This window comes from Bos taurus, chromosome 25 (assembly GCF_002263795.3).
Source record: "Bos taurus isolate L1 Dominette 01449 registration number 42190680 breed Hereford chromosome 25, ARS-UCD2.0, whole genome shotgun sequence".
In the NCBI taxonomy this organism is placed as follows: domain Eukaryota; kingdom Metazoa; phylum Chordata; class Mammalia; order Artiodactyla; family Bovidae; genus Bos; species Bos taurus.
The window spans coordinates 32724214-32751317 of NC_037352.1; the positions used below are offsets into that span (position 1 = coordinate 32724214).

The window sequence follows — 27104 nt, forward strand, 5'->3', positions numbered from 1 at the left end:
GTGCAAGAGACTTGGGTTCGATCCCTGGGCCAGGAAGATCCCCTGGAGGAGGAAACGGCAACCCACTCCAGTATTCTTGCCTGGGAAATCCCATAGACAGAGGAGCCTGGCGGGGCTACTGTCCGTGGGGTCGCAAAGCGTGGGACACGACTTAGCAACGAAAACAACAAGAATCCGAGGGAAGTTGCTGTGACGATATTGGGTCTTCCACCTTGTGACTCACTCTTCTCCAGAACTTCCGCTTCACTGTCTAACCACAATGGCAGTCCTGACCTGTGATGTAGATTTCCTCATGTCAACTAAGTCCCCTGCTGTTAGTGCCCAGGCACTCAGTTGTGTCCAACTCTTTGCAGCCCCATGGACTGTAGCCCACCAGGCTCCCCCATCCATGGGATTCTCCAGGCAAGAATACTGGAGTGGGTTGCCGTTTCCTCCTTCAGGGAATCTTCCCGGCCCAGGGATCTTGCATCTCCTGCATTGGCAGGCAGATTCTTTACCCCCAGCTGCTTTTTTTGGTTAAGCTCTATTTCTTCCGGAACCCCAGGTGAAGTAAGGAGTTCCCACAGGGGAAAAGCCAGGTCAGCATGCATCTCACTCCCTGTGTCCTTCCCTTCTTTCAAGGACATCATTGCTTTCTGGTTTTGCCTATTTCTGACTGTTCTTCAAAGCTTTCATGTAATCGATCCTAGAACTTCCCTTGGTGGTCCGAAGGTTAAGATGCCATGTTTCCAACGCAGGATCCATAGGTTCAATCCCTGATCAGGGAACAAGGATCCTACGAGCCATGCGGCATGGCCAAAAAAAAAAAAGAAGTAATTCATCTTAAGATTTTGTTCAGAGCTAATCACTGGGGGGCTGGTCCTAAATCTCTGCAGTTCTGAGTGTCTTCCTGCCTAGTGACTTGCAAACTCAGTAGTAAATAATTTTCTATGATATTTCCCTTTGAACTACTAAATTCTGTTTCCTCATATGTGAATCATTGATTGTTTATCCATAGAGTCATTTCAGAGACTATCACCTTGTTATTTTACCCTATTTTTTTAATTAAAAGATCCTGTTTTATGTCAGTTCCTTTCCCCCTTTTTCCTTCCGGTACTGGAAGCATGGATGTTAAGGAAATGAACTATACAGATGCTTGGCTTCTGACTTTGTACTGATGGCTCATTCACAGGTGTTGCTGAAGGGCTGCAGGAGGTGAAACCCCCAGGCCCCGCCAACGCCAGCAGGATGCAGGTTGATTCAGGAGAAACGGAAATCCTCAGAAAAGCTGTTGAAGACTATTTCTGCTTCTGTTACGGTAAAACTCACCTTAGGCATTCATTCCCTGACTAGTTCACTACAGAAGATGGTGGTGGTGTTTAGTCGCTCAGTCGTGTCCGACTCTTCTGTGACCCTATGGACTGTAGCTGCCCCCAGGCTCCTCTATCCATTGGATTCTCCAGGCAAGAATACTGGAGTGGATGGCCATTTCCTTCTCGAGGGGATCTTCCTGACCCAGGGATGGAACCCTCATATCCTGCATTGGCAGGCTGATTCTTTACTGCTGAGCCACTAGGGAAGCCAACAAAGATGGTATTCAGTTCAGTTCAGTTGCTCAGTCGTGTCCGACTCTTTGTGACCCCATGAACCACAGCACACCAGGCCTCCCTGTTCATCACCAATTCCCGGAGTTTATACAAACCCATGTCCATTGAGTCGGTGATGCGATCCAACCATCTCATCCTCTGTTGTCCCCTTCTCCTCCTGCCTTCAATCTTTCCCAGCATCAGGGTCTTTTCAAATGAGTCGGCCCTTTGCATCAGGTGGCCAAAGTATTGGAGTTTCAGCTCCAGCATCAGTCCTTCCAGTGAACACCCAGGACTGATCTCCTTTAGGATGGACTGGTTGGACCTCCTTGCAGTCCAAGGGACTCTCAAGAGTCTTCTCCAACACCACAGTTCAAAAGCATTGATTCTGTGGTGCTCAACTTTCTTTATAGTCCAACTCTCACACCCAGACATGACTGCTAGAAAAACCATAGCCTTGACTAGACAAACCTTTGTTGGCAAAGATGGTATTAGAGATCATTTTATCAGTGTGACTATATAAACTCTCTCTAACATTAGAGAAATCCACATTTGCATCAAGTGAACAGCCAGTTAAGTACCAGATCAACTTGGTCTCTTCCCATTTGTCAGAACATCTGGATACATCAGCCTTCAGTCTGCGGAGCCCCCTCCCCACGGCCACGTAGTTATGACAGATGTTCATGCTTGGTTCACACACCAGCCTCATCCTCATTGGTCTCCCCACAGGCCTGGAGACGGGAATTTTTTTTAATTTATTTTTTAATTGGAGGAAAATCGCTTTGCAGTGTTGTGTTGGTTTCTGCTGTACAACAGCGCAAATCAGCCATAATTATACACATATCCCCTCCCTCCTGAGCCTCACTCCCCTGAGATGGTTTTTTTTTTAAATACCTACACAATGCTTTAGATAGGGGTGTTCCCAGGTGGTCCAATGTTTAAGAATCTGTGCTTCCACTGCCAGGGGCGTGGTACTATGCCAGAAGTAACATCTGGCATGCAACACAGAGCATTTAAAAAAAACACACACACAAAACAAAAAACCACTTAAAAGCTAGATAACAAGGATGTCTGCAGGTGTTATATTTGCATTAGAAGCCCATGAGCATCTTCGGGCCTGGCTCTTCTTTCCTATACAGCTGCACACATCTGTGTGACCTGCAGTGAGCGTCTGTATTTGGGGACCCCAGCTAGGGAATCTTAAGGTCTCAGGTTATACTTCCCTATGAAAAATGAGGCTCCAGCACCTTGGGGATGGCCAGCGGTGCAGAGAGACTGCCACAGCCCCAGGTGGTGACGTGAGGCCTCAGCTGTCTCCAGGCAAGGCCTGGTCTGTACCATGTGACACAGGGACAGATGAGCTTTGGGCCAGGCCCTCATCCTCAGCTGGCAGCATCGTGAATAACCACACAGGCTGTTCCCTGCAGCCCTGGGTGCCCCAGAGTGCACACCCTGAATCGTGTGACCGCCAAGAGAAGAGAAAAAAGACCTATTGTTGTCTTTTCTTTCAGAAATGGATTACTTTTAGTTTACTTATTGAAATATAGTTGACTTACCTTATATTACTTTCCAGTGTACAACATACTGATTCAGTGTTTTTATAGATTATGCAACCTGTTATTTTCTCTTCTGTGAAGATTTAAAGGAAAACAGATTCTATGTATTCTTTTGGCTGTTTGATTGGAAATGTTACGAACTTGAGATATAGCGGCATGGGACACTTTAGGATTTTAATAAACTTTGGAGCCAAATGTTACCACCTGGGTTTATGGCATTAACTGAAATTGACGGTCAGGGTTTCTTATGCTCCTGTTGTTTAAAGATGTCCTGCTGATGCTTCCAGGCAAAGCCTTGGGGACAGCAGCCATGGTACCTGTTCCTTACGAGAAGATGCTGACGGACCAGGAGGCTATAGTGGTGCAGGGGCTCCCAGAAGGGGTCCCCTTCCAACACCCTGAGAACTATGACCTTGCAACGCTGAAGTGGATTTTGGAGAACAAAGCGGGGATTTCATTCCTCATCAACAGGTGACAGGCTCTCCCCCTTTTCTCACAGCTGGTTCATCTGCAGATAAACTGACAACTTAATTTCAGTTGGTTAAATCTGTCCCGATATGTTTATTTATTGGGATTGTTGTATTTATTTAAATGATTTTATGTATCTATTTTGACTGTGCTGGGGCTTCATTGCTGCATGGGCTTTTCTCTAGTTGCGGCGAGCAGCGGCTCCTCTCTAGTCGTGACGCACAGACTTCTCATTTAGGTGGCTTCTCTTGTTGCCGATCCCCACCTCTAGGGCACGCGGACTTCTGTAGTTGAGGCACATGGGCTCAGTAGTTTTAGCTCATGGGCTCTAGAGCACAGACTCAGTAGTTGCAATGCACGGGCTTAGTTGCTGCACGGCGTGTGGGATCTTCCCAGACCAGGGATCAAACCCATGTCTCCTGCATTGGCAGGCAGATTTTTTACCACTAAGCCCCCAAGGAAGCCCCTGTCCTCTTATGTTTAGAAGTTGGTTCTTCAGATGTTTACTCTGTGTGTCTGGTGTGTGCATGTCAGCTGTTAATATATGGGTTTTTTTTGCAGACCTTTCCCGGGTCCAGCGAATCAGCCGGGTAAGTGACAGCTTCTCCTACTTGGTGGCTGCCCAGTTTGCTTTTCTTAGTTAAAGTGCGAGTTTGGCACATTCTAAAACTTGTTTAGGCTGTGTCTTTCCTGCATTGAGGAGGCCACCTCTGATCCCGGGACCTGGGGTGATGTTTGCAGGCACTACAGCTCAGGGAAACACACACATCCAGCCCAGGAGCCGAGACACCACCCTCCTCCAGCTTGCATGCCAGCGGACTTCTGCGTGCAGGCTTCACAGGGCGGGAGACCTGCCTTGTCCACACGCATAGGAAAGTGAGGATGCTGGTCTTTGCACACCAACCATGGGCCAGGCATTGTGAGCTTCAAGAGTAGGTCTGGGCTGTGTGGCCATTCCTGTAATTCTGAGATGTCTACGAGAAGGAATGAGACTGTTCAGAGAACCAGGGGTTGGTGACCCTGAGAGCCCTTGGGAAAGGGTTAGAATTGTATGGTCAGAATAGCTTCCTGGAGAAGCTGGCCCCCGAGATAAGCAGGGTCTTAACAGCTTGGTTCCCCCAGGAAGCCCATTCCATGTGGTCAGGCAGAAAGCTTGTGCAGGGTGTTGGAGACTACGTTTGGGAACCCAGAACCACTCATAATCTCCTCATAATGATGAAGGAACCAAAAAAAGAAGCAGTCTTACCAGGAGCATTTAGAGATCCATCTACGCCCACTTCTTGTTTTCTCAGATCGTTATTCTGGATGTAGATGGAAACCTTGGGTCATGAAATGTTCATGAAAGACCAGGTCTAAAGAGAGTGTCATGCTGAGCCTACCTAGGTGCAGAAACCAAGTGGCTGGGGTGGGCGGAGGTCTCACTGTCCACAAGACGCACCTCGGGGTACAGACAGTGATGAGACCCTCCTGTGCATGGACTGCTCACAGAAGAAGTATTTCTGGAGCAGTTGTGAGTTCCTGGGGGCCCAGCTCACCTTAGAGGAGGGACTGGAGCGTGAGGGGTGGCTGGTGACCGCTGTCCCAGGAGGCTTGTGTTGTCCCTACAGAATAATGATAATAACTGCTGACACATTCTGTGATGGACACTGTTCTAAGCACCTTGCATGGATGAATTAATCCTTACTCAACCACCATCCTCAGATGAGGAAACTGAGGCATGGGGAGGCTTAGTAACCTGCTGGAGGTCACTCTGGCCCCATCTGCTGCTCAGCCCCTATCTTGCCCACACAAGTCGCCCAAGCCTTGGGGGCTGCTTTGAGCTGGTCTCTCTGCTGCCCTTCTCTGATGACCTGGAACCTGGAGTTCGGTCCTCTGTGTATTTGCCTTCCCTTTATATGCCTTTGTCATGTTTCAGGATGCATGAAACCAGCTAGCGTGTGTCTTTTTACTCCTGCACAGGTGGGCCTGGGGTGGTAACTGACACTGATAAGTCAGTGACATCACCAAGTGAAAGGTAAGGGACAAATAAAATATTAACTCCACATCTAAACCCAACGTGTTAGTGTTTAGAGTATGGAATGGCTTATTTTGTTACATATTCCTTATTCAAAGGGATGTTTGGGGTTATGAAACTATATTCTGTTGACACCTTTAACTTTCTTCATGGTGTCATTTAACTTTATGAAATTAAAGTCGAGGTAGCTGTGCATTCAGTTTGATGAGGGGCGGGGTACCGTGACATCACGGAGATCTGGGGAGTGGGCTCAGTGTGTCCAGATGCCTGTGGGCAGTTCTTTTCCTGCCCATCTTGACCAGCGTTCCCTTCTCCTTTTAGCTGCACCCCCATCCGTGTGAAGACTGAACCCATGGAAGATTCTGGTATGTATACTGATGCTTGTAGAATGAGCTATTCAGCAGGTCGTTATTTGACTCCTTTTAATACCCACTGCAGTATTTTGGCCTGAGAATTCCATTGACAGAGGAGCCTGGCGGGCTACAGTCCATGGGTCTCAAAGAGTCAGACACGACTGAGCAACTTTCAGTTTCACTTCACATTTTTTGTAAAAATGGTACTTTCAGTAAAGCAGGACTAGAGAGGAACTTCCTCAACTTGATTAAAAAATTCTTCAAAAAACCTATAGCTGACATCATATTTAATGATGAGAAACTATAATTTTTCCCACTAAGATCAGGAAGGATGTCCCCTCTCATCACTCCCTTTCAGTATCATACTGAAAGTCCTAGTTAATGCAATAAGACAAGAAAAGGAAATATATGGTATATGATTGGGAATAATCAATAAAACTGTCTTTAATTTTCAGATGATCTATTGATCCATGTAGAAAATCCAGTTAACCTCAACTGTGGCCTTATTTGCAGAATCATATTTTACTCAAATATCTAGAAAAAAGTCTTCTAGTTCAATAAATACTGGGTACTAAAATGTTATTGGGCTTCCTTGGTGGTTCAGACAGTAAAGAATCCACCTGCAATGTGGGAGACCTGGGTTTGGTCCCTGGGTTAGGAAGATCCCCTGGAAAAGGGAACGGCTACCCACTCCAGTATTCTGGCCTGGAGAATTCCATGGACAGAGGATCCTGGCAGGCTACAGTCCATGGGGTCACTAAGTAGATATATTTGTATGTAAAGTGTTATTTTAATCGTATGGAAATTAGAACTTGACTGTTAAATAGGTAAAAAAGTCTTATACATTTGGAATTATGAATTTGATTTATGAATAAAGTATGAATAAACAACTTGTTTTATTGCTTTCTTACACTCTGTAATTTCTAAATGTTCTACAATAGACATGCATTACTACGATAATCTATATTGGCAGAAAAGAAATCCCTCTTTGATGGGTGAGAGCAGTTAACCCCCATCCCTGCCTCTCCCACTTCTCAAAAAAGAAAAGAAAAAAGAAAAATGGCATTAGGGGAAAATGTTAAAGGTTAAAAATAGAAAAAAATTTAAAAGTCAAATGTTTAATCAAGGAATGGAAAAATATTGAAAGCATTAGAAGTTAAAAGCTTAGGCAGCCTAAAATAAACAAGTACATAAAACTAAACCTCAAACCTCCGAAAGGTAAAGATGAATGCAAACTGGCTATAAGGAGGTAAAGGGCTTCCCTGGTGGCTCAGCGGTAGAGAATCTGCCTGCAATGCAGAAGACAAGAATTTGATCCCTGGGTCGGGAAGATCCCCTAGAGAAGGAAATGGCAACCCACTCCAGTATTCTTGCCTGGAGAATCCCATGGACAGAGGAGCCTGGAGGCACACAGTCCCTGGGGAAGAAAGAGTTGGACATGACTTAGTAACTAAACCACCTACTACCATAAGGGGGTAAAACTAGAATTTAATGATGTTTAGAAAAGCAATCTAAAAATAAACAGTTCCAAACTTCCAAAAGTTAAATGAGAGAATCTAAAAGAAAAATATTCAACATTAAGACTACATGTAGAGGAAAGGCAGAGAGAGACTTTATCTTCAGTGAAATGGAGGTCAGAGCATCCACGTTTCTGAAGGTGTCAGGGCGTGGTTTATGCCCGGCTGCCTCCCCCAGTCCCTTGGGGCAAGAGAGCCTGACCCGTCCCTTGTCGTACACCAGGGTCACTCCTGTCTACATGGAAATGTGTGCTTGGTGGAAGCTCCACCTTAAATACCATGGTCTGAAAAATAAGAGTGCATGTCCATTGTAGTTATTCTGGGTAAAACCAACACAAGTCAGGAGGAGCCGAGGATTCCAGCTAGCAGAATTCAGCTGTGTAGTCTTCATCCCCCTTACACGTGATGCCCCTTTAATCTTAGGGATGTGTGTGCGCTCAGTCATGTGCGACTCTTTGTGACCCTATGGACTGTGGCCCACCAGGCTCCTCTGTCCATGGGCTTTCCCAGGCAAGAATACTGGAGTGGGTTGCCATTTCCTCCATCAGGATGTCTTCCTGATCCAGGGATCAAACCCTCATCTCCTGTGTCTCTTGCATTACAGACGGATTCTGTACCGCTGAGCCGCCAGAGAAGCCCCTGTAATCTTAGCCATGATGCATTTCCAAGATACAGGAATGCATTTCAGATACATTCTGCCTGTGTCTCTGTTGGTCACGGAGAATTTAAAACCCCCAAGCCACAGTCTCCTGTCAGAAACTTGGAAAACAGATGGGATGAGAGTGAGGGGTTGTTAGCCCTCCCTGAGGGGGGCCCTTTCACAGAACCATGCCCCTCGCCCGCCCCCGCCCCCCTCTCCTTCCTCACCAGCTGTAGGGTGGATGAGCCATTCCCACTGGCCTTAAAATAGGCCTCTTTTGTGGAGGTCTCTGTTTGGAGATGTGGTTCCCTTTAAGATAAAATATGTGTTCCCTAATAATGTGACTTTCTGCTGTGAATTTCATGGTACGAATCGCTTCCAGCTGCCTACAGGCTTCTGAGAGCTGACCATCCCTTGGCCTTACTTCCCACGACGTCTGTGTAGCACCTGACGCACCGAACAGCTGTTTAAACGGGTTCTGCCTTTTGAATTTCCGCCTCGTGTGTTGAGGAAAAGCTGAAGCCAGCCCGTTTTCATTACCATTTCAAACACATTGTGCATTCCGCAGCTTCAAATCTGCTTTCAGTTGCCTGCATTGAACAGGCGTTTTTCTTTGACAGCCCAGCCGTCACATATTTATCAGATGTTTGAGTACAGGCATTAGTGCCTAATCAACTTGGAAATTGTACCTAGAAGTTTGACTGTAAGTTACAAAAGCTATACACGTTTCAAACAAAAATTCAGGCTAGTGATATGTGAAAAGTGAAAGTCGCTCCGTCGTGTCAGACTCTTTGCTACCCCATGGACTATACAGTCCTTGGAATTCTCCAGGCCAGAATACTGGAGTGGGTAGCCTTTCCCTTCTCCAGGGGATCTTCCCAACCCAGGGGAAGAACCCAGGTCTCACGCATTGCAGGCAGATTCTTTACCAGCTGAGCCACCAGGGAAGCCCTTTTGATAATCACATTCTTTAATACCCCATCTCACTATCCCTATGCCAACAGAGCTGTTAATTTCAGAAGGCCCCCACCCCCACCACGGAACTTGTTAATTAATGCTGAACAGTGAAATCCCAAGCTGTGTCACAATTACTGTTTTTGCCTCTGTTAACTTCCACAGTTAGATTATATGTATACTTCAGTATCAGTTATCTATTGCAGTATAAAAGACCGCCTGCACCCCAGAACTTAGTGGCTTCAAACTGTGATTCCATCTCTCTCACACGTCTGTGTGTGGACCAGGCTGTCCTCTGGGCTGGGCTGGCCGTCCTCCGGGGTCGCGGCCTCAGGCAGCAGAGCTGAGTCTCTCTCCTCTGAGCCTCACGTCCTCCAGGTTCATTCACCTGGCAGCTCTGCTCCAAAAACAACAGAAGCGGAGCCCCAGGCACATTTCAAGCCTCTGTCTACATCCCATTGGCCGAAGCAAGTCACATGGCCACCCCAGGTTTACAAGGCGGGTAGTTTTCCACTTGGAGAAAACAGGAGTGGGAAAGTTAGGTTGCAAACAGGTGTGTATACTGGGATGGGAGACATCTGTGGCTAATTTTTGCCATCTCCCACACCTTTCCCTGATAAAGCCTTTGGGTTTTACTAATGTAGTTTCCCCAGCTTTTGAAATTCATCCTGTTGTAATAAGTAAATTAAGATAATCTGTGCCAATTCAGGCCCCATTACAGAAGAAGATTTACAGTATTTCATGTAAATACATGCACATATTCAGCCATCTTGAAAGGGAGAATCTCTCCAAACTGGGAACTAGACCTCTTTCTCCTTCTCTTCTTTCCCTCCCTCCCTCAGTCTTTCATTTCTTTTATGCTGTGTTATATTTTTATGTGGATTAACCCATCCGTTCATAGCGCATGAGCTACAGGTTCTTTTGCTGACCACAGTGTTACTGTGTTAAACAACCTGGAAGGGATATTAGCTGGTCACATCTCTGTTGGTGAGTTTAACGCATCATTTTATAATTTCCATTGCATTCCAAGGTATTTCACTGAAAGCAGAAGTTGTGTCAGTCAAGAAAGAATCAGAAGATCCTAATTACTATGAATATAGTATGCAAGGTAATGCCATTTTATAATAACTTTCTTCTCTAAAAGTTGTCTGTGATGGAAACTTTTAATTAGTGCTCATCTGAACAAATAAGCAAAGAGTCATAAAGATCCATGTATATTTATGTAGAATCTAGCACAGTGACATTAAGGTGAACAATTTCACAGTCATAAAATGGATTGTATTAATACGTAGCCTGAATCCATATGATTCTGGGCATACGTGACTGTAAAGGTATTTCAGGCTGCCTTTTACTTGAGTTTGTCTATTAAGTATTGTTTTGTGTGTTCTAAAATATTCCCCTCTTAAGCTGCTTCTGTCCAGTCTGAGTTGCTGAGAAGATATTAAGATAAAAGAGATGGAGACAGAGTTAAGAAACTCAAGTGCCTTTTTTTTTACTAGAAAGGCAGCATATGAGTTCCCTGCCAGCATATAAATTCAACAGGAAGAAGATGGTTGTTATCAAATGCACAAGCATTCCAAAGGCGGTGCAGGTGGGGTGGTCTGTGCGGTCGGGTGGCTCTGTTCTCCACGCAAAGAATCCTGCCAGCCCCCGGCTGATGATGGTTGATGGTCAGCTGGGGCCCTCATGGTGACAGGATACCGTCTTACTGCTATGACAACTGCACAGTGTTCCAGTCCTTTCTCCATCTTCCAGCTCCACTGCAGAGTGTAGGACGATTTGCAATTACTTCCTCAGACATTATCAGATTGAAAATGTTTCCTACAAAATCATAAACTTTGGAATTTTCCTGCAGCATTACTTAGCTCTGTAAGTTTTACTAAAAACACCTTTTCCAAAAGATCTAAAAGGCAGAGACCAACGGAAGTTCTGTTGTAATTGCTCTGTCGTGGGCCAACCCCACCCACCCTCTTCTGCCCCCTCCTGCCCTGTGCCCCACGACCAGTCTCCTTACATCTGGGCAGAGGGGCAGAGGATCTCTTCTCAGCCCATCCCATACATCCTGCTGCTGCTGCTAAGTCACTTCAGTTGTGTCCGACTCTGTGTGACCCCATAGACGGCAGCCCACCAGGCTCCCCCGTCCCTGGGATTCTCCAGGCAAGAACACTGGAGTGGGGTGCCATTTCCTTCTCCAATGCATGAAAGTGAAAAGTGAAAGTGAAGTCGCTCAGTCGTGTCCGACTCTTAGCAACCCCATGGACTGCAGCCTACCAGGCTCCTTCATCCATGGGATTTTCCAGGCAAGAGTACTGGAGTGGGTGCCATCTCCTTGTCCGCCCATACATCCTGACCCACCCCAATTGTGTATTCTTTGAAAGCTGGGATCTGTTCACGTCTCTCCCCCATTCACATTGTCTGTGGCTCCGTATCACCTGTAAAGTCCCAGTTTCCTTCCATGTTCCTACTGTTCCTTTTCTTTTTTGGCTACCCCATGAGGCATGCAGGATCTTAGCTCCCTGAGAGAGAGAGAGTGAAGTAGCTCGGTTATGTCCGACTCTTTGCAACCCCATGAACTGTAGCCTGCCAGGCTCCTCCATCCATGGGATTTTCCAAGCAAGAATATTGGAGTGGATTGTCATTTCCTTCTCCAGGAGATCTTCCCAAACCAGGGATTGAACCTGGGTCTCCTGCACTGCAGGCAGACTCTACCTGAGCCACCAGAGAAGCCCTAGAGGTGAAAATTGCTCAGATCCCATGGACTACACAGTCCATTGAATTCTCCAAGCCAGAATACTGGAGTGGGTAGCCGTTCCCTTCAGCAGGGGATCTTCCCAACCCAGGGATCAAACCCAGGTCTTACACATTGCGGGCAGATTCTTTACCAGCTGAGCCACAAGGGAAACCCAAGAATACTAGAGTGGGTAGCCTATCCCTTCTCCAGCAGATCTTCCCAACCCAGGAATTGAACTAGGGTCTCCTGCATTGCAGGCGGATTGTGAGCAGACCAGGGATCACATCTGTGCCCCAGGCAGCGGAAGCTCAGAATCTTAACCACTTGACCGCCAGGAAAGTACCCCTGCTGCTCTTTCTGGTGTTCCCTCCTGTGTCATCTGCCTCCCCCACCATCACCCTCCCTCCGTTCTTCAGACACGTGCTCTGTCTGTGGTTCCTTGTACATGGCCCCGAGTCCCCCTTCCACGGGGCTTTTATATAAGCTGATCCCTCGCTGTGGCTCTCCTTCCTATCCTGCAGACTTCTGAGGAGCGTCCCCCTTCTTTCTGGGCACAGTCAGAACCTCAACTCCTGCAGGAGCTTCCAGCATTTAGTGTGACCTGCTGTGTTCTATTTTTGCCTTTTTTTTTTTTTTTTGGGCACACCAAACAGCATGTGCCATCTTAGTGCCCCAACCAGGGATCGAAGCCATGCCCGCCCACATTGGACGGGTGGAGTCTTAACCCCTGGACCGCCAGGGAAGTCCTATATTTATGCTTTTACCGAGGACTCCCTCAGCTAGTGGCGGGAAACATAGCATCTTACTCCTGCCCTGGAGTCCCAAGCCCGGGACTTTCTACATCCTGGACATTCAGATGTGCTTGCTGAATTCAGTATGAAGAATCAGTGTAACATTTGTTTCTAAATGACTGTTGTTCGAAACAATAGTCATTTAGAAACAAATTCTTAACTCCCAAGAATGTATTTTTGAACTTAAATGATCAAATTGTGTACAATCAGGGATAGGATACTTACTGATTCTGCTCTGAAAGGCATCAGTGAAATAAATAAATTAGATGCACCTGCAATCACTCTATTTTAACTTTTCAGAAAGAAGTACATTGTTTGAAGAGAAATATTTACATTAAATGTATGACTTTATAGTCTTTCTTCCACTTGGCTTGAAAATGACAGAACCATTCAAGACATCTTTGTAGAACAGCTTCCTTCTTGATACCAAAAAAGCTCCAGATTGCCTGACATCATGGACAATATTCCATAGCACTGAATGTTTTTATAACCACTTAGGTTAAATACATGCTGAAGTATTGATATCTTTCTGTCTCCTTTAAGTAAGGGAGATAGTTTTAAATCCAAAAAGACCATCAATGTGACCTGCTCAGAATGGCGACTGGCCCCTAGGGAGCCCCCAGTGAAGTCAGCCATGGCCCCACAAGTGCTCAGAAGCTACCCCACACACACACCAGGACCTCATGATCCATCTGTAACACAGATCTCTCAGAAGACCCCCGACACAACGTCTACACAGGTTCATATAGTATCCTGGCCCACGTGAAGCCCATGGACGTCCCGTAGGTCTTTTAGGTCTGCAGGGACCCATCTCTTCCCGGAAATGAAGAACGCCCTGTGTAAGCTTTGCTGAGCTGTACTGCACCCAGGCTGCCTTGATGTGGATGGATGTCAGAGCACCACTACCATTCTGGCCTCTTCCCGGCCGACGTGGCGTGATGTGGGGGGAAAGGCTTCCAGGACAAGGGAACAAGGTCAAGGTCAAGGAGCCCAAGAACAAGAGGTCCAAGGTCAAGAAATTAATGTAGCCTTTCCCAAAATACATCACTGCAACACTGATCTTTCTGCCTTCCTTTTCCACATTGAAATACTCTGAACATTGATTACACAGAGCCCAGCTGGATAATGCAGGATAATCTTTTCTGAAGGTTATCAATGAGGACACCTAATCCTATCTTCCCCTTGCCATGTAACATAAAAATTCACAGGTTTTGGATATCTTTTTTTTTTGCAACGGGGGGGGGTCATCTGCCTATCACAAATAGTAAACAATTGTATGCCAACAAGTTGAGTCACCTAAATGAAATGGACAAATTACTGAAACTGACTAAAGATAAAACACAAATTTTGAACAGTCACATAACAAGAATTTTGAATAGTCGTTGAAAAGCTTCCTACAAACAAAAGCCCAGGATCAGGTGACTTCACTGGTGAATTCTACCAAATGTTTAAAGAATGAACACCACAACTTCAAAAACTCTTACAGAAAACAGAGGAGGGAATACTTCTCAACTCATTCTGTTAAGCCAGTATCACCCTGATACAAAAACCAGACCAAACAGCACAAGGAAACTACAAAACAATATCGCTTATTAACAGATAAACAAAAATCCTCAATAAAACAGTCATAAGTTTATACATCCATACCTGTTGGGTATGTACCTCCGCCTCAGGCCTGCAAACCTTGAGAACAAAGAAAAAGCCCAGCGACAAAGACATCAGTGGCTTATTGGATAAGGGATCTTACACATCTGAAGCAAAGTCCTGGAGCAACACGCACTTTGTGCAGCAAACAGCAGACAAGAAGTGACAGCAACCTTCGCTAACTCGGAGGAGGAGGCTTTCATTTATAGGGAGGAACTGACGTCAGATTGGCTCTTCGGTTACCGGGGAAACCAACAGTTGGGGTAGGGGGCAAGCGAGGTAGGTAGTTACTAATTAAGCCCCAATTAAGAGGATGGAGAAGGAAATGGCAACCCACTCCAGTGTTCTTGCCTGGAGAATCCCAGGGACGGGGGAGCCTGGTGGGCTGCCGTCTATGGGGTCGCACAGAGTCGGACACGACTGAAGTGACTTAGCGGCAGCAAGAGGATGGAGGTAGTCCTGTGGGTGAAGCAGGGTCTGGTTGAGTGGGGAGATGTACTAAGAGCAAGAGAACAGCCATCTTGAATGGCCTGACCACACAGTGACCATATAGTGATTGCTCCTAGGAAGGCAAGATTAGCTCAACTTATGGAAATCAGTCAACAGAAGAGCAACATAATGAATAAAGGACAAAACCCACATGATTGTCCTCGTAGATGTAGGAAAAAGGCATTTGACAAAATCTAATACCTTTCATGATTTTAAAAAAACGCTCAAGAAACTAGGAACCGAAGGGAACTTTTTCAACATAATTAAAAGCGTCTATTTAAAAACTTATATAGATCATGTCATACTTAAAGATTGAAGACTTTCCCCCTAAGACCAGGAACAAGACAAGTATGTCAGGGACTTCTTTGGTGGCCCATTGGTTAAGAATATGTCTGCCAATGCAGGGGACATGGGTTCGACGTCTGACTCAGAAAGGTCCCACGTGCTGCGGGGCAGCTAAGCTCGCGCACCACAACTACTGAAGCCCCTGCACCTGGGCCCTGTGTTCCACAACGAGAGAAACCACCGCAGTGAAAAGCCCGCGCACAGCAAGGAAGAGTAGCCCCTCTCTCTGCAGCGAGAGAAAGCCTGCACGAAGCGACAAAGACCCAGCACAGTGAAAAATAATGATTAATTAAAAAAAAAAAAAAACATGTCTGTTCTTGCCACTTCTTTTCAACACTGTATTGAAGGTCCTAAGCAGAGCAATTAGGCAAGATCAAAAAAGAAATCCAGATGTGTGTCTCTATCTGGAGCCAGAGATCGGGAAAGACAAAGATCACAAACGGTAAATTATTAGCATTTTGCTATCTGAGTAAAGGGTAGATGGATCTTTTTTGTACTATTTTATTTTTGCAACTTTCCCGTAAGTTTAAAACTACTTCCAGTATAAAGTATGTGTCTTTTTTTTTTCAAAGACAGGTATGAGAATTGAGGAAACTTGGAACACTGACTAGATATGAGATGATGATGCTAATTGTTCGTTGTGTGGGTCGTCGCAATACGGTGTCGCTAACAGAAGAGAGATGGACTCCTCCAGTGTAGGCATTTGCACACTGCATTCCGAGATTCACAGTGAACTACCAATGGGGGTACTTACTTTTCTTTGCCCACAAAGTTCGTATACTCAAAGGCACAGTTCTTCCAGTGGTCGTGAGGGTTGGATCCTAAAGAAGGCTGAGCTTCAAACAATTGATGCTTTCAAACTGTGGTGCGAGAAGACTCTTGAGGGTCCCTTGGACTGCAAGGAGATCAAACCAGTCCATCTTAAAGGCAACCAACCCTGAATATTCATGGAAGGACTGATGCTGAAGCTGAAGCTCCAATACTTTGGCCACCTGACGTGAAGAGCCGACACATTGGAAAAGACCCTGATGCTGGGAAAGACTGATGGCAGGAGAAGGGGACGACAGAGGATGAGATGGTTGGATGGCATCACCGACTCGAGAGACATGAGTTTGAGCAAACTCAGGGAGACTGAAAGACAGGGAAGGCTGGTGTGCTGCAGTCCATGGGGTTGCAAAGATCTGACACGACTGAGTGACTAAACAACAGCAGCCGGGGGGGTGGTGGTTGGGGCACAGATAGAATGACCTGAGTCGATGACTTGATGCTGGAGGATGGACAAATGGCCTCATTTTGCCTTCTCTCTGCTTTTCTATGTTTTAAGTTTTTCCAAAGCATAGGTTAAGGGGAAAAAAAGCATAAAGAAAGGATCATTTGTATGAATTCTATTTCAAGGAGTCTATAAATATTTCGTGGGTATTCCTTTGTGGGTCTTGAATTCTTTGCCTTAGTTTCAAATGATGTCTTTTTTAAAATATGTGTTTCTGCCTTTTTAATATATTGTTTGCTTTCCTTTCAGAGAGCCGTCATTCTTCTGCAGGCACTGAAGTAATAGAAACGGAATTACCAATGGAAGGTTAGAAAATTGAGGCATTCTCTCTCTCTCTCTTTTTTTTTTTAGTTTACAGTATTTTGCAGAGAATAAACTTTTTCTTAAAAGACTATTTTGATATGAACCATTTTTTAAAAGTCTTTATTGAATTCGTTACAATACTGCTTCTGTTTTATGTTTTGGTTTTTTGGCCCCGAGGCTTGTGGGATCTCAGCTCCCCGACCAGAGATCAAACCCAAACCCCCTGCTCTGGAGGATGAAGTCTGAACCACTGGACTGCCAGGGGAGCCCCTTGTTTGATTTTTAAAAGCTTTCTATTTTATGCCAGTCCCTTTATTCTTTCTTTATTGACCAAACCACACGGCCTACCAGATTTCAATTCCCTAGGCAGGGATTAAAACCCACACCATGGTAGTGAAAGCCCAGAAAGCCCAGGCCTAACTCCTAGGCCACCAGAAAACTCCCTGAAACCTTTTTATTTTAAAGGAGTTATAGTCGATCCCCGGGTCGGGAAGATCCCCTGGAGAAGGAAATGGTAACCCACTCCAATATTCTTGCCTGGGAAATGCCATGGACAGAGGTGCCCTGTGGACTATAGTCCATGGGGTCGCAAAGAGTCAGACACAGCTTAGCAACTGAACAATAGATTCAGAAGAAGCTGCAAGAACAGCACACGCAGCCCAATGTGCCTTCAGCCATTTTTCCCTAAAGGTTGCATCTCATACGACGACAGTACAAAATCAAAACAGTCTTGTGTTCTAGTCTTTTCTTCTTTTACTAACAATTGATTAATGTAACAACTGACAGATCTTTCTAAAATGAGCCCGTCAGGTGAGATAATCTAGCCAGGCTCTTGTCTGTATGTAGAACGTGTATGTTGTTGCTGTTGTTCGGTCGCTCAGTTGTGTCCAGCTCTTTGCAACCCCGTGAACTGCAGCATCCAGGCTTCCCTGTCCTTCACCATCTCCTGGAGCTTGCACAGACTCATTTCCATTGAGTCCGGTGACGCCAGCTTGATGTACGTGTCACAATTCTTATCCAGCAGAAAACTCAATTATGAGTCCAAGTAATGATAGACCTTGAATCACCTGGGGGCTGCTGGCAGGATAAGAGAGGAGCAAATAGCTTTCGAAAAATCTCAGTAATTCCCAACAACAACCAGAAAACACTGTTGCCAGTGAATTCCATTAGCTCAAAGAGAAGAATATTCTGTGTCCCTTACTGTGGGTAACTTCGTATCATTTGCTCCCTGAAAGTTTCTTATCTCCCCTTATCCCCTGTAAGTTAAGGCAAACTTTTATTACTCTGTTATCCCTTTTAAAATTAAAATTACCTTTGTGTTTATACCTCTGTTTATTAAATATGGAATGCATTTAAAATGCCAGGATAAGCGACTTTGGGGATAGAGAAGCAGTAAAATATTAGAACATGAGCATATGTAACAATGAATGTCATTTTAGAAAATTTTTTTTTCAAGATTCTATTCAACTTGTCCCTTCAGAAACGAGTGAGGACCCTGAAGCTGAGGTGAAAATTGAAGGTTGGTTGCCAAAAACCTTGCCGAATTTGCACTGCTAAGTATAGCGTTCCTTTTGCCTCAAAAGACTGCTCCGGGGAAAAGAGTGAAATCGATGTGTGTGTGTGTGTGACCAGGGCAGGGAGGAGCAGGGTGGGGTGGCTCCTCATGTCCTTCTGAGGTCTTGCTCTCCGACGTAGAATCTCAGATATCCAAGTAGTTAATCGTTCACAGAACACAGGGACTGAGCTCCGAGTCCCTCAGAAAGGACTAGACGGGCTCATTTCATTTCTCACGTAGAACTTAAGGGAGCGTAGTGTCTGTCATTTGACCAGACCGTGATAATATCAGCTGCGCTTTTACTATTTAACCCCATCTGAGCTTTTCCTTGACTGTCTTGTTTCATCATTTCTCATGGGTCGTCTGCTTCTTAAGTGCTCTCTTGTATGCACTCATATGTCTTCCTTTCTTCACCCCTCCTTAATTGAGAATAACAATAAAGGGATTTTTTTTTCTTTTCCTTTGGCCAAGTGGCATGCAGGATCTTAATTCCTCAAGCAGGGAATGAACCTGTGCCCCCTGCGTTGGGAGCTTGGGGTCTTAACCACTGGACCACTAGGGAAGTCCCGGGAAATGTATTTTTAAACAGTCTTCTTTTTAAATCAATTTAGACTGACTGTGAGGTATCAGGGGCTACAAACTAAGTAAAAGCCATGGAGCCCTTTCCCCTTTGACACAGAGATTAAACTGCAGAGACTCAAACATCAATTAATGCCAAGCCAGCTTGTTATTCCACAGCTAAATATTCTCTGGAGTTTTAAAAATTTAGTCTGGCCTTTTTTTTTTTTTTTTGGCCACATTGGGCTGCTTGCAGAATCTTAGTTCCCCATCCGGCACTGAACCCGGGCCCTTGGAGGTGAAAGCCCCAAGTCACAATCACTAGGTCACCGGGAATTCCCTCCTCGGGCCTTCTGATCAGAATGGCAGTTTGATAGTTTTAGAGCAGAAGTCGTCTAATTTTCTATAAGTTCTGAATTTCAATTTCTGTTTAAGGAAACACCAGTTCACCCAATATTACAAATTCTGCAGCAGGTGTTGAAGACCTTAACATCGTTCAGGTGACAGTCCCAGGTATAGAATTCTATCTGATTTTGTCAAAATTTAGACTGTGTTTTTCATTTTATTGTATTTTAACTGTTTTGTGACATGGGTTAACCTCTCGGAGCTATTTCTTTGCTAAGTTCACCCTGTCAACTAAGGACAGACATCTCTAATGCCTTAAATTTACAAATTTACAAAATGCTTACTTTTTGCTAAACGTAAATTGATAAGCCAGGTAAAGTACTTTCTTGTGAGCTAATGGGGGTTTTCTCCAATGGCCTTTTGGGGTCGGGGGCAAATACATAAATAAACTTTTTTTTAATTTTTTTAGACAATGAGAAGGAAAGATTATCAAGCCTTGAAAAAATAAAACAACTAAGAGAGCAAGTCAATGACCTTTTTAGCCGAAAATTTGGTACGTTTTTATATTGTTGCATATTCAGAGTTTTGAATATATATTTGAAATATTTCTTTCTAATTAATTACTTTAAGAAATTGATCTTTCTCTTAAGGAGCTGTGATCAAAATTAGGGTGTATTTTACACAGAAACACTAATTACATAATAGTAATAATAGCTATCTTTTGGCCAATAGGCACATGAAGAGATGCTCAACGTTATTATTAGAGATATGCAACTCAAAATCACAATGAGGTACCACCTCACACCAGTCAGAATGGCCATATTTTAAAAATCTGCAAATGATAAATGCTGGAGAGGCTGTGGAGAAAAGAGAACCCTTCTACATTGTTGGTGGGAATAAGTTGGTGCAGCCACTGTGGGGGACAATATAGGGATTCCTTAGAAAACTAAACATAGAACTACCATATGATCCGGCAATTCCATTTCCTGGCATATATCCAGACAAAACTATAATTCAAAAAGATACGAGCACCCCTATGTTCATAGCAGCAGTACTCACAATAGCCAAGACATGGAAACGGTCTAAACGTCCATCGACAGATGAATGGATAAAGAAGACCTAGTACCTCTGTTTGATGGGATGCTGCTCAGACACACAAAAAAAATGAAATAATGCCATTTGCAGCAACATGGATGCAACTAGAGATTGTCACGCCAAGTGAAGTAAGTCATAAAGAGAAAGACAAATACTATATGATATCACCTCCTGTGGAATCTCAAATAGGACACAAGTGAGCCTATCTCTGAAACAGAATCATGGACGTAGAGAACACTCTGGTGGTTGCCAAGGAGGAGGAGGTTGGGGGAGGGATGGAGTGGGAAGCTGGGGTTAGCAGATGTAAGCGTTTATAAATAGAATGGATAAACAGCAAGGTCACACTGTATAGCAAAGAAAAATAAAGTCAATATCCTAAGATAAACCATAGTGGAAAAGAATATTTTAAAAAGAAAATGTGTGTGTGTTATATATATATATATAACTGAATCACTCTGCTGTACAACAGAAATTAACACATTATAAATTGACTATACTTCAATAAAAAATTGTTTTAAAAAGCTATCTTTATCAAATCATTATGTTCTATGCCCAAAACTAATATAATGTTATATATCAATTTTATCTCAATTTAAAAAATAACTACCATAGCTATCTTTGACTTACCAACTTCTTCCCATGGCTGAGTATTGTTTTTAGCGTTTGACATGTGATGAATCATTTAATCCTCAGAAAACCTTTTTAGGTGGACAATCCCTATTTCATGCATAGTAAAACCGAGTCTGCTATCCTACCCATTCCCAATTTCCAAAATCACTAAAATCATTCTTGCATCCTAGCACACCTGGAAAATAAAATAATGGCTGATCACCATTGTTATCACTTGACGTGAATAATTTTGAAAGCTTGACCTTAAAGATAAAGCTCGGTTTGGGAGAAGCAAGTAACAAATTGAACTGGCTTTATGCTCGTCTCACCGCAGGTGAAGCCATTGGAGTGGACTTCCCTGTGAAAGTTCCCTACCGGAAGATCACCTTCAACCCTGGCTGCGTGGTGATCGACGGCATGCCCCCGGGGGTGGTCTTCAAAGCCCCCGGCTACCTAGAAATCAGCTCCATGAGAAGAATCCTGGATGCCGCAGACTTGATCAAATTCACAGTCATCAGGTACATGAGGGTTCCCTGCCAGGTCAGGAGAATGAGCTGCAGATCTAACTTCCTCAAGGTGGACAAGTCGGGGGGGCACCAGGATTCTTACCCCAGAAGGTGGGCGGTGGGTCCCAGCGGTCAAGTCAGTCAAGTGCTGTGTGATACTGCCCCTCATACTCAGCTCATGGTGTTCCTTTAAAAAAAAACATTTATTTTAATTTATTTATTTGACTGCTCTGGGTCTTAGTTGCGGCATGCGGGATCCTCATTGCAGCAGGCGGGAACTCTTAGTTTCAGCATACGGGCTCTACTTCCCTGACTAGGACTCAAACCCTGGCCCCCTGCATTGGGAGCTCAAACTCTTAACCACTGGACCACCAGGGAAGTCCCAGTTCATCGGCTTCTGCTTCTGGGAGCTGTGTGTTTTAGCGCCCATTTCTTGGTAATCGTTGGGCAACCAGTCTTACTTTAGCCCGTAGCTGATGTCACAAAAGTTTGTCAAATAGAACTAAATGGACAAGACAGGAAAAGTGCCCTTTGTTGCACTCACCAATGTCTCTTTTTCTCTTCAGACCACTTCCAGGTCTTGAGCTCAGCAATGGTGAGTATTCCGGGGGAGAGAAGATGGTTCCAGCCCTCGATGTGAGGTGTGAGCTGTCTTCGGGGCACTCACCATGGGGTCCTTCCTTCCTGAGCCTTGAGTCTCAGAGCAAAGCATGCCACTTTTTACTTATTTATTTAGCTGCTCTGGTTCTTAGCTGTGGCATGCAGGATCTTTAGTTACAGCACGTGGGACCTAGTTCCCCGACCAGGGATCGAACTCGGGGCCCTCTGCATTGGGAGCTTGGAATCCTAGCCATTGGACCACCAGCAACAAGTCCCAAAACATGTCGCTCTCTATGTTCATTTTTTCTGCTTCTTATAAAGCGCTTTAATTCTGTTGCTTGTGTTTTCTTAGCCAGGCCATTTTTTTCTCATATTAGTTTGGTGGAGCTTGCTCTGTGTGATAGCACACCACACTCTTATTCAAGAGTCCTTTATGGTGGAGGAAGGTGCTCATAATACTGAACTATTGCTGCTCCACCTTAGTTGGTAAATAGTACCTGCCTGGCCACCGCAGCCCCGCCTCCAGAATCTCTAACCACTGACCTCCCCACGGTTCAGAACCAGCAGGGCTCCTGCCTGGCACAGCAGGGCTCCCAGAACCCGCTCCAGCCAGTGCCGAGGCTGACTTCTGTTCTGATGGAGCGATGTTCCAGCCTTTCTGCTTGTTAAATTTCACTTTAATTTAAAACTTTTTTTTTTTTGGCCACACCACTCGGTATGTGGGATCTTAGTTCCCCAGTCAGGGATCGAACCCACGCCTCATGCAATAGAGGCTCATCTTAAGCACTAGACCACTGGGGAAGTCCAGATATTTTTCACGTCTCCCCTAGAATCCTTGCAAGCAAGTCAGAATCCTGTTGGATATTAAAGCAGACAATGTAACTGTCAAAGACCTGCTGTATAGCACAGGGAATTATACCCATCTTGCATTAACCTATAATGGAAAAGAGTCTAAAAAAGAACATATGTATATAATACCTGAAACTAACACAACAGCATTGTAAGTCAACTCTGTTTCAATGTAAATTTTAAAAAATAAGGTGTCTCTAGAAAGAAAAAAAAAAGCAGAAAATGCAGAGATGGTTCCAAAAGTTTGAATCACTAGAGAACCTCCTCACTTAAATTTTGGAAGCTCTGAACTTCCTTGGAAATCCAGTGATTTAAATTTCACCTCCAGGGCCGGGGGTGCAGGTTCGATCCCTAGTCAGGGAGCTAAGATATCCCACATGCCTCAGGGCCAAAAAAGTCAAAACCTAAAACAGAAGTAATCTTGTAACAAATTCAATAAAGACTTTAAAAATGGTCCATCTCAAAAAAAAAATTTTTTTTTTAATTTTTGGAAGCAAAACTCTTCTCTTGAAATGCACAGTTATTATTCCTAAATTCATCTGGTTGCTAAATAGCTTTGTACCTTTTTAAGAGCTTTATTGTGGCATAATTTACATACCATAACATTCACTTGTGCAAACTGTACACAGTCTAGTGATTTTTCTCAGTAAAGTTACAGAGTTGTGCAACTGTCACCATAATCTAATCTTAGAACATTTCCATCATCCCCCAAAGATTCCTCCTGCCCATTTCTAGTCATTTCCCATCCCCACCCCCAGTCTCAGGCAACTACTGAACTGACTGTCTCTGTCTGCATTTCCTTAAAGTGAATTTTCATACCCGTGTTCTCTTGAAGCAAAGCTCACGTACATTGTGGCCCATTTCTTTACACTGAAACCATGTAAGTTCTGTGAGGGTCTGTGGCTGTCCCCAGTGTCTTTTGGGACTCATAGCAGGTAAATCATATGCCTTCTGTGCTCATCCCCTTCTCTGTTATTTCAAAATTCTCTTGAAAAGCCATTGAAAAAAAATTATGTCCAACTCTTTGGACTGTAGCCCACTAGGCTCCTCTGTCTGTGGGATTTTTCAGGCAAGAATGCTGGAGTAGGCTGCCATTTCCTCCTCCAGGGGATCTTCCCGACCCAGGGATCGAACTTGAGTCTTCTGTGTCTCCTGCATTGCAAGCAGATTCTTTACCTGCTGAATCATCAGGGAAGCCCGATATGTTAAAATGCAGATACAATCTCAAATCATTCTCATTTAAACCAGGTGGAACAAACATAGCCACTTACTGACCCTCACCAAAGACGTCTTTCACTTGACTCATCAACCTTTTAAAAAAGGGAATCAGTGGCTGATACGGAAAAACCAGGGGCTTTTTCATAAAAATTCATTTCCAGGTTTTCTTTAGAAATCTGAAGATCCAGCCAGCGTGGGGCCACGCTCCCTTGGCAATAGTTTGCTGGCCCTGAGTGTCCCCAGCCCCACCCCCCACCTCTGCAGAGCTGGGTTACTCTCCAGTTAACCCACGCCCCCCAGCCACCTTATCCCCTGCATTTGTCATCATGCTTTTGCTGATGTTTTTCTAACAGTCAAGAGAAAAGTGAACTCTTTCTTGTCTCCATGTCTCTATCAAAAGTGGGAAAAAGGAAGATAGATCAAGAGGGCCGTGTATTTCAAGAAAAGTGGGAGAGAGCTTATTTCTTCGTGGAAGTGCAGAATATCCCTACCTGTTTAATATGCAAACAGAGCATGTCGGTATCCAAAGAATATAACCTGAGACGCCATTATCAAACCAACCACAGCAAGCACTATGACCAGTACACCGAGAAGATGCGTGATGAGAAGCTCCAGGAGCTAAAGGAAGGACTCAGAAAGTATCTCTTAGGGTCATCAGACACCGTGTGTCCCGAGCAAAAACAAGTGTTTGCCAAGGTGAATCCAAGGGAAAATGCTGCCGTCCAGCCCGTGGAAGACGTGGCTGGGAACCTGTGGGAGAAGTTACGTGAAAAAATCAGATCTTTTGTGGCTTATTCCATTGCCATCGACGAGATCACAGATATAAACAACACCACCCAGTTGGCCATCTTCATCCGGGGAGTTGATGAGAATTTTGATGTGTCAGAAGAACTTTTAGATACGGTGCCCATGACAGGTACGAAGTCTGGAAACGAGATCTTTTTGCGTGTTGAGAAAAGTCTGAAAAAGTTTAATATCGACTGGTCGAAACTAGTCAGCGTGGCCTCCACCGGCACCCCTGCCATGGTAGACGCCAACGATGGGCTGGTCACAAAACTCAAGTCCAAGGTGGCGATGGTGTGCAAGGGCTCCGATCTGAAGTCCGTGTGCTGCATAATCCACCCGGAATCACTCTGTGCTCAGAAGTTAAAGATGGACCACATCATGAGTGTGGTAGTTAACGCCGTGAACTGGATCTGCTCCCGCGGACTGAACCACAGCGAGTTCACCACTTTGCTCTATGAGCTGGACTGCCAATACGGCAGCCTTCTGTACTATACGGAGATTAAGTGGCTCAGCCGTGGGCTGGTGCTGAAGAGGTTCTTTGAATCCTTGGAAGAGATTGACTCCTTCATGTCCTCCAGAGGCAAGCCCCTGCCTCAGCTGAGCTCTCAAGATTGGATCAAAGACTTGGCCTTCCTGGTGGACATGACCATGCACCTGAACACGTTAAACATCTCCCTGCAAGGGCATTCCCAAATTGTGACGCAGATGTACGACTTGATTCGGGCCTTCTTGGCCAAACTGTGCCTCTGGGAGACTCATCTGGCCAGGAATAACCTGGCCCACTTTCCCACCCTGAAATCAGTTTCCAGGAACGAAAGCGACGGCCTGAACTACATTCCCAAAATCGTGGAGCTGAAGACGGAGTTCCAGAAAAGGCTGTCCGACTTCAAACTCTACGAAAGTGAACTGACCCTGTTCAGCTCCCCTTTCTCCATGAAGATCGAGAGCGTCCAGGAAGCCCTGCAGATGGAGGTGATTGATCTGCAGTGCAACACGGTCCTGAAAACCAAATACGACAAGGTTGGAATACCGGAATTCTATAAACACCTCTGGGGCAGTTACCCCAAGTACAAGATCCACTGTGCCAAGATCCTGTCCATGTTTGGGAGCACCTACATTTGTGAACAGCTCTTTTCCATTATGAAACTGAGTAAAACTGAGTACTGCTCCCAGCTGAAGGACTCCCAGTGGGATTCCGTACTCCACATCTCGACGTGACAGAAACACATTCCCGCATGGTCCCAGGGGCTGGAAGCCTAGAATCCTCTAGGTCTGAGGGGTTTTGAGACGAAAACATGTTATTAAATATTTCTGTTTTTTTTTTTCCCAGTTTGACTCGAAAATATCATTTGCAGTTAGCATACCTGTTTGTATGACATTTTGTGCTTCCCCATAGCCCAGTAAAAAAAAAAAAAATCAAGAAAGTTTTATTGTATTTCTAGTAGTTGACTCTTCTTACGCCTGGCCTGTTTCACTCACTCACATGCTGGCTTGACCCCTGCGGGCACTGGGACTGCATCCTGAAGTTTAAATCGGGGAGAGAGATGGGGTTATACATACACACACATCTACCTCCCTGTCATCTGCATGGTATTCCATGTGATTTCATATGTTTGCAAATTGAAGGAGAATCAGAAACGTGTTCACATACTGTGGTGTCTCTGCCTTCCCAAGAAACCGGAAATTTGGGACTTAAAACAGAAACTCCTTTGTAAAGCAACTATCATTGTTGTCTAGCGGTTGGGTCCTGTCCGACTCTTTCCCTACCCCACGGTCTATAGCCCACCAGGCTCCTCCATCCATGAGATTTCCCAGGCAAGAATACTGGAATGAGTTGCAATTTCCTTCTCCTGGGGATCTTCCCAACTCAGGGATCAAACCCACATCTCCTGCCATGGCAGGCGGGTTCTTTACCACTGAGCCACCTGTGAACCCCAAAGCAACTATACTTCAATAAAAATTAGTAAAAACAAAAGCAGATGATGATGAAAAGCAAAATACAATAGAAAATCCAAAAATAAATAACATAGGCTTTCAAAGACTAAGTTGAAGTTTGGAGGCTTTTTTTAAACCTTTATTTGAAAGAATTTCAAATGCATAGAAAAGTTAAAGAAATAAAAAGTGCATGAAGAACAGTTAATTCCCTTTTGACAGATTTTCATACTGTTTTATCATTTGTTTGTTCTCTTCCCCCATCCCTCTCTCTCTTTCTCGTGTGCGTGTGTGCATGTGTGTGTACACTTCCTGTGTGTATAAGTGTCTTGTTTATCATTATCTGTATATGTGGATAAACATATGTACATAGTTCTTTTCTGAACCGTTTGAGAGGAAGTTACACCTTAT

At 44.7% G+C, this 27104-nt stretch overlaps 1 protein-coding gene and 1 long non-coding RNA gene across 6 annotated transcripts in view; one reads left to right on the forward strand and one right to left on the reverse strand.

Moving 5' to 3' along the window:
* Positions 1-26188, forward strand: part of GTF2IRD2 (GTF2I repeat domain containing 2) — a 46794-nt gene extending 20606 nt beyond the window's left edge. Inside the window, exons 4-16 of one of the 5 annotated variants that reach the window (XM_059881409.1) lie at positions 1172-1297; positions 3409-3592; positions 4151-4179; positions 5549-5603; positions 5925-5968; positions 10098-10175; positions 16587-16643; positions 18097-18159; positions 19189-19266; positions 19568-19651; positions 21137-21320; positions 21875-21903; positions 23827-26090. In XM_059881409.1, the coding sequence (XP_059737392.1) occupies positions 1172-1297; positions 3409-3592; positions 4151-4179; positions 5549-5603; positions 5925-5968; positions 10098-10175; positions 16587-16643; positions 18097-18159; positions 19189-19266; positions 19568-19651; positions 21137-21320; positions 21875-21903; positions 23827-23966 (1151 nt within the window). In that variant the 3' untranslated portion in view covers positions 23967-26090. 5 annotated transcript variants of the gene reach the window in all.
* On the reverse strand, positions 10218-15222 carry LOC132343868 (uncharacterized). Its single transcript, XR_009492868.1, has 2 exons — positions 14237-15222; positions 10218-10827 (listed from the first exon to the last, which is right to left on the reverse strand). It is a non-coding gene; the product is annotated as an uncharacterized lncRNA (long non-coding RNA).
* Positions 26189-27104: the final 916 nt, after the last annotated feature.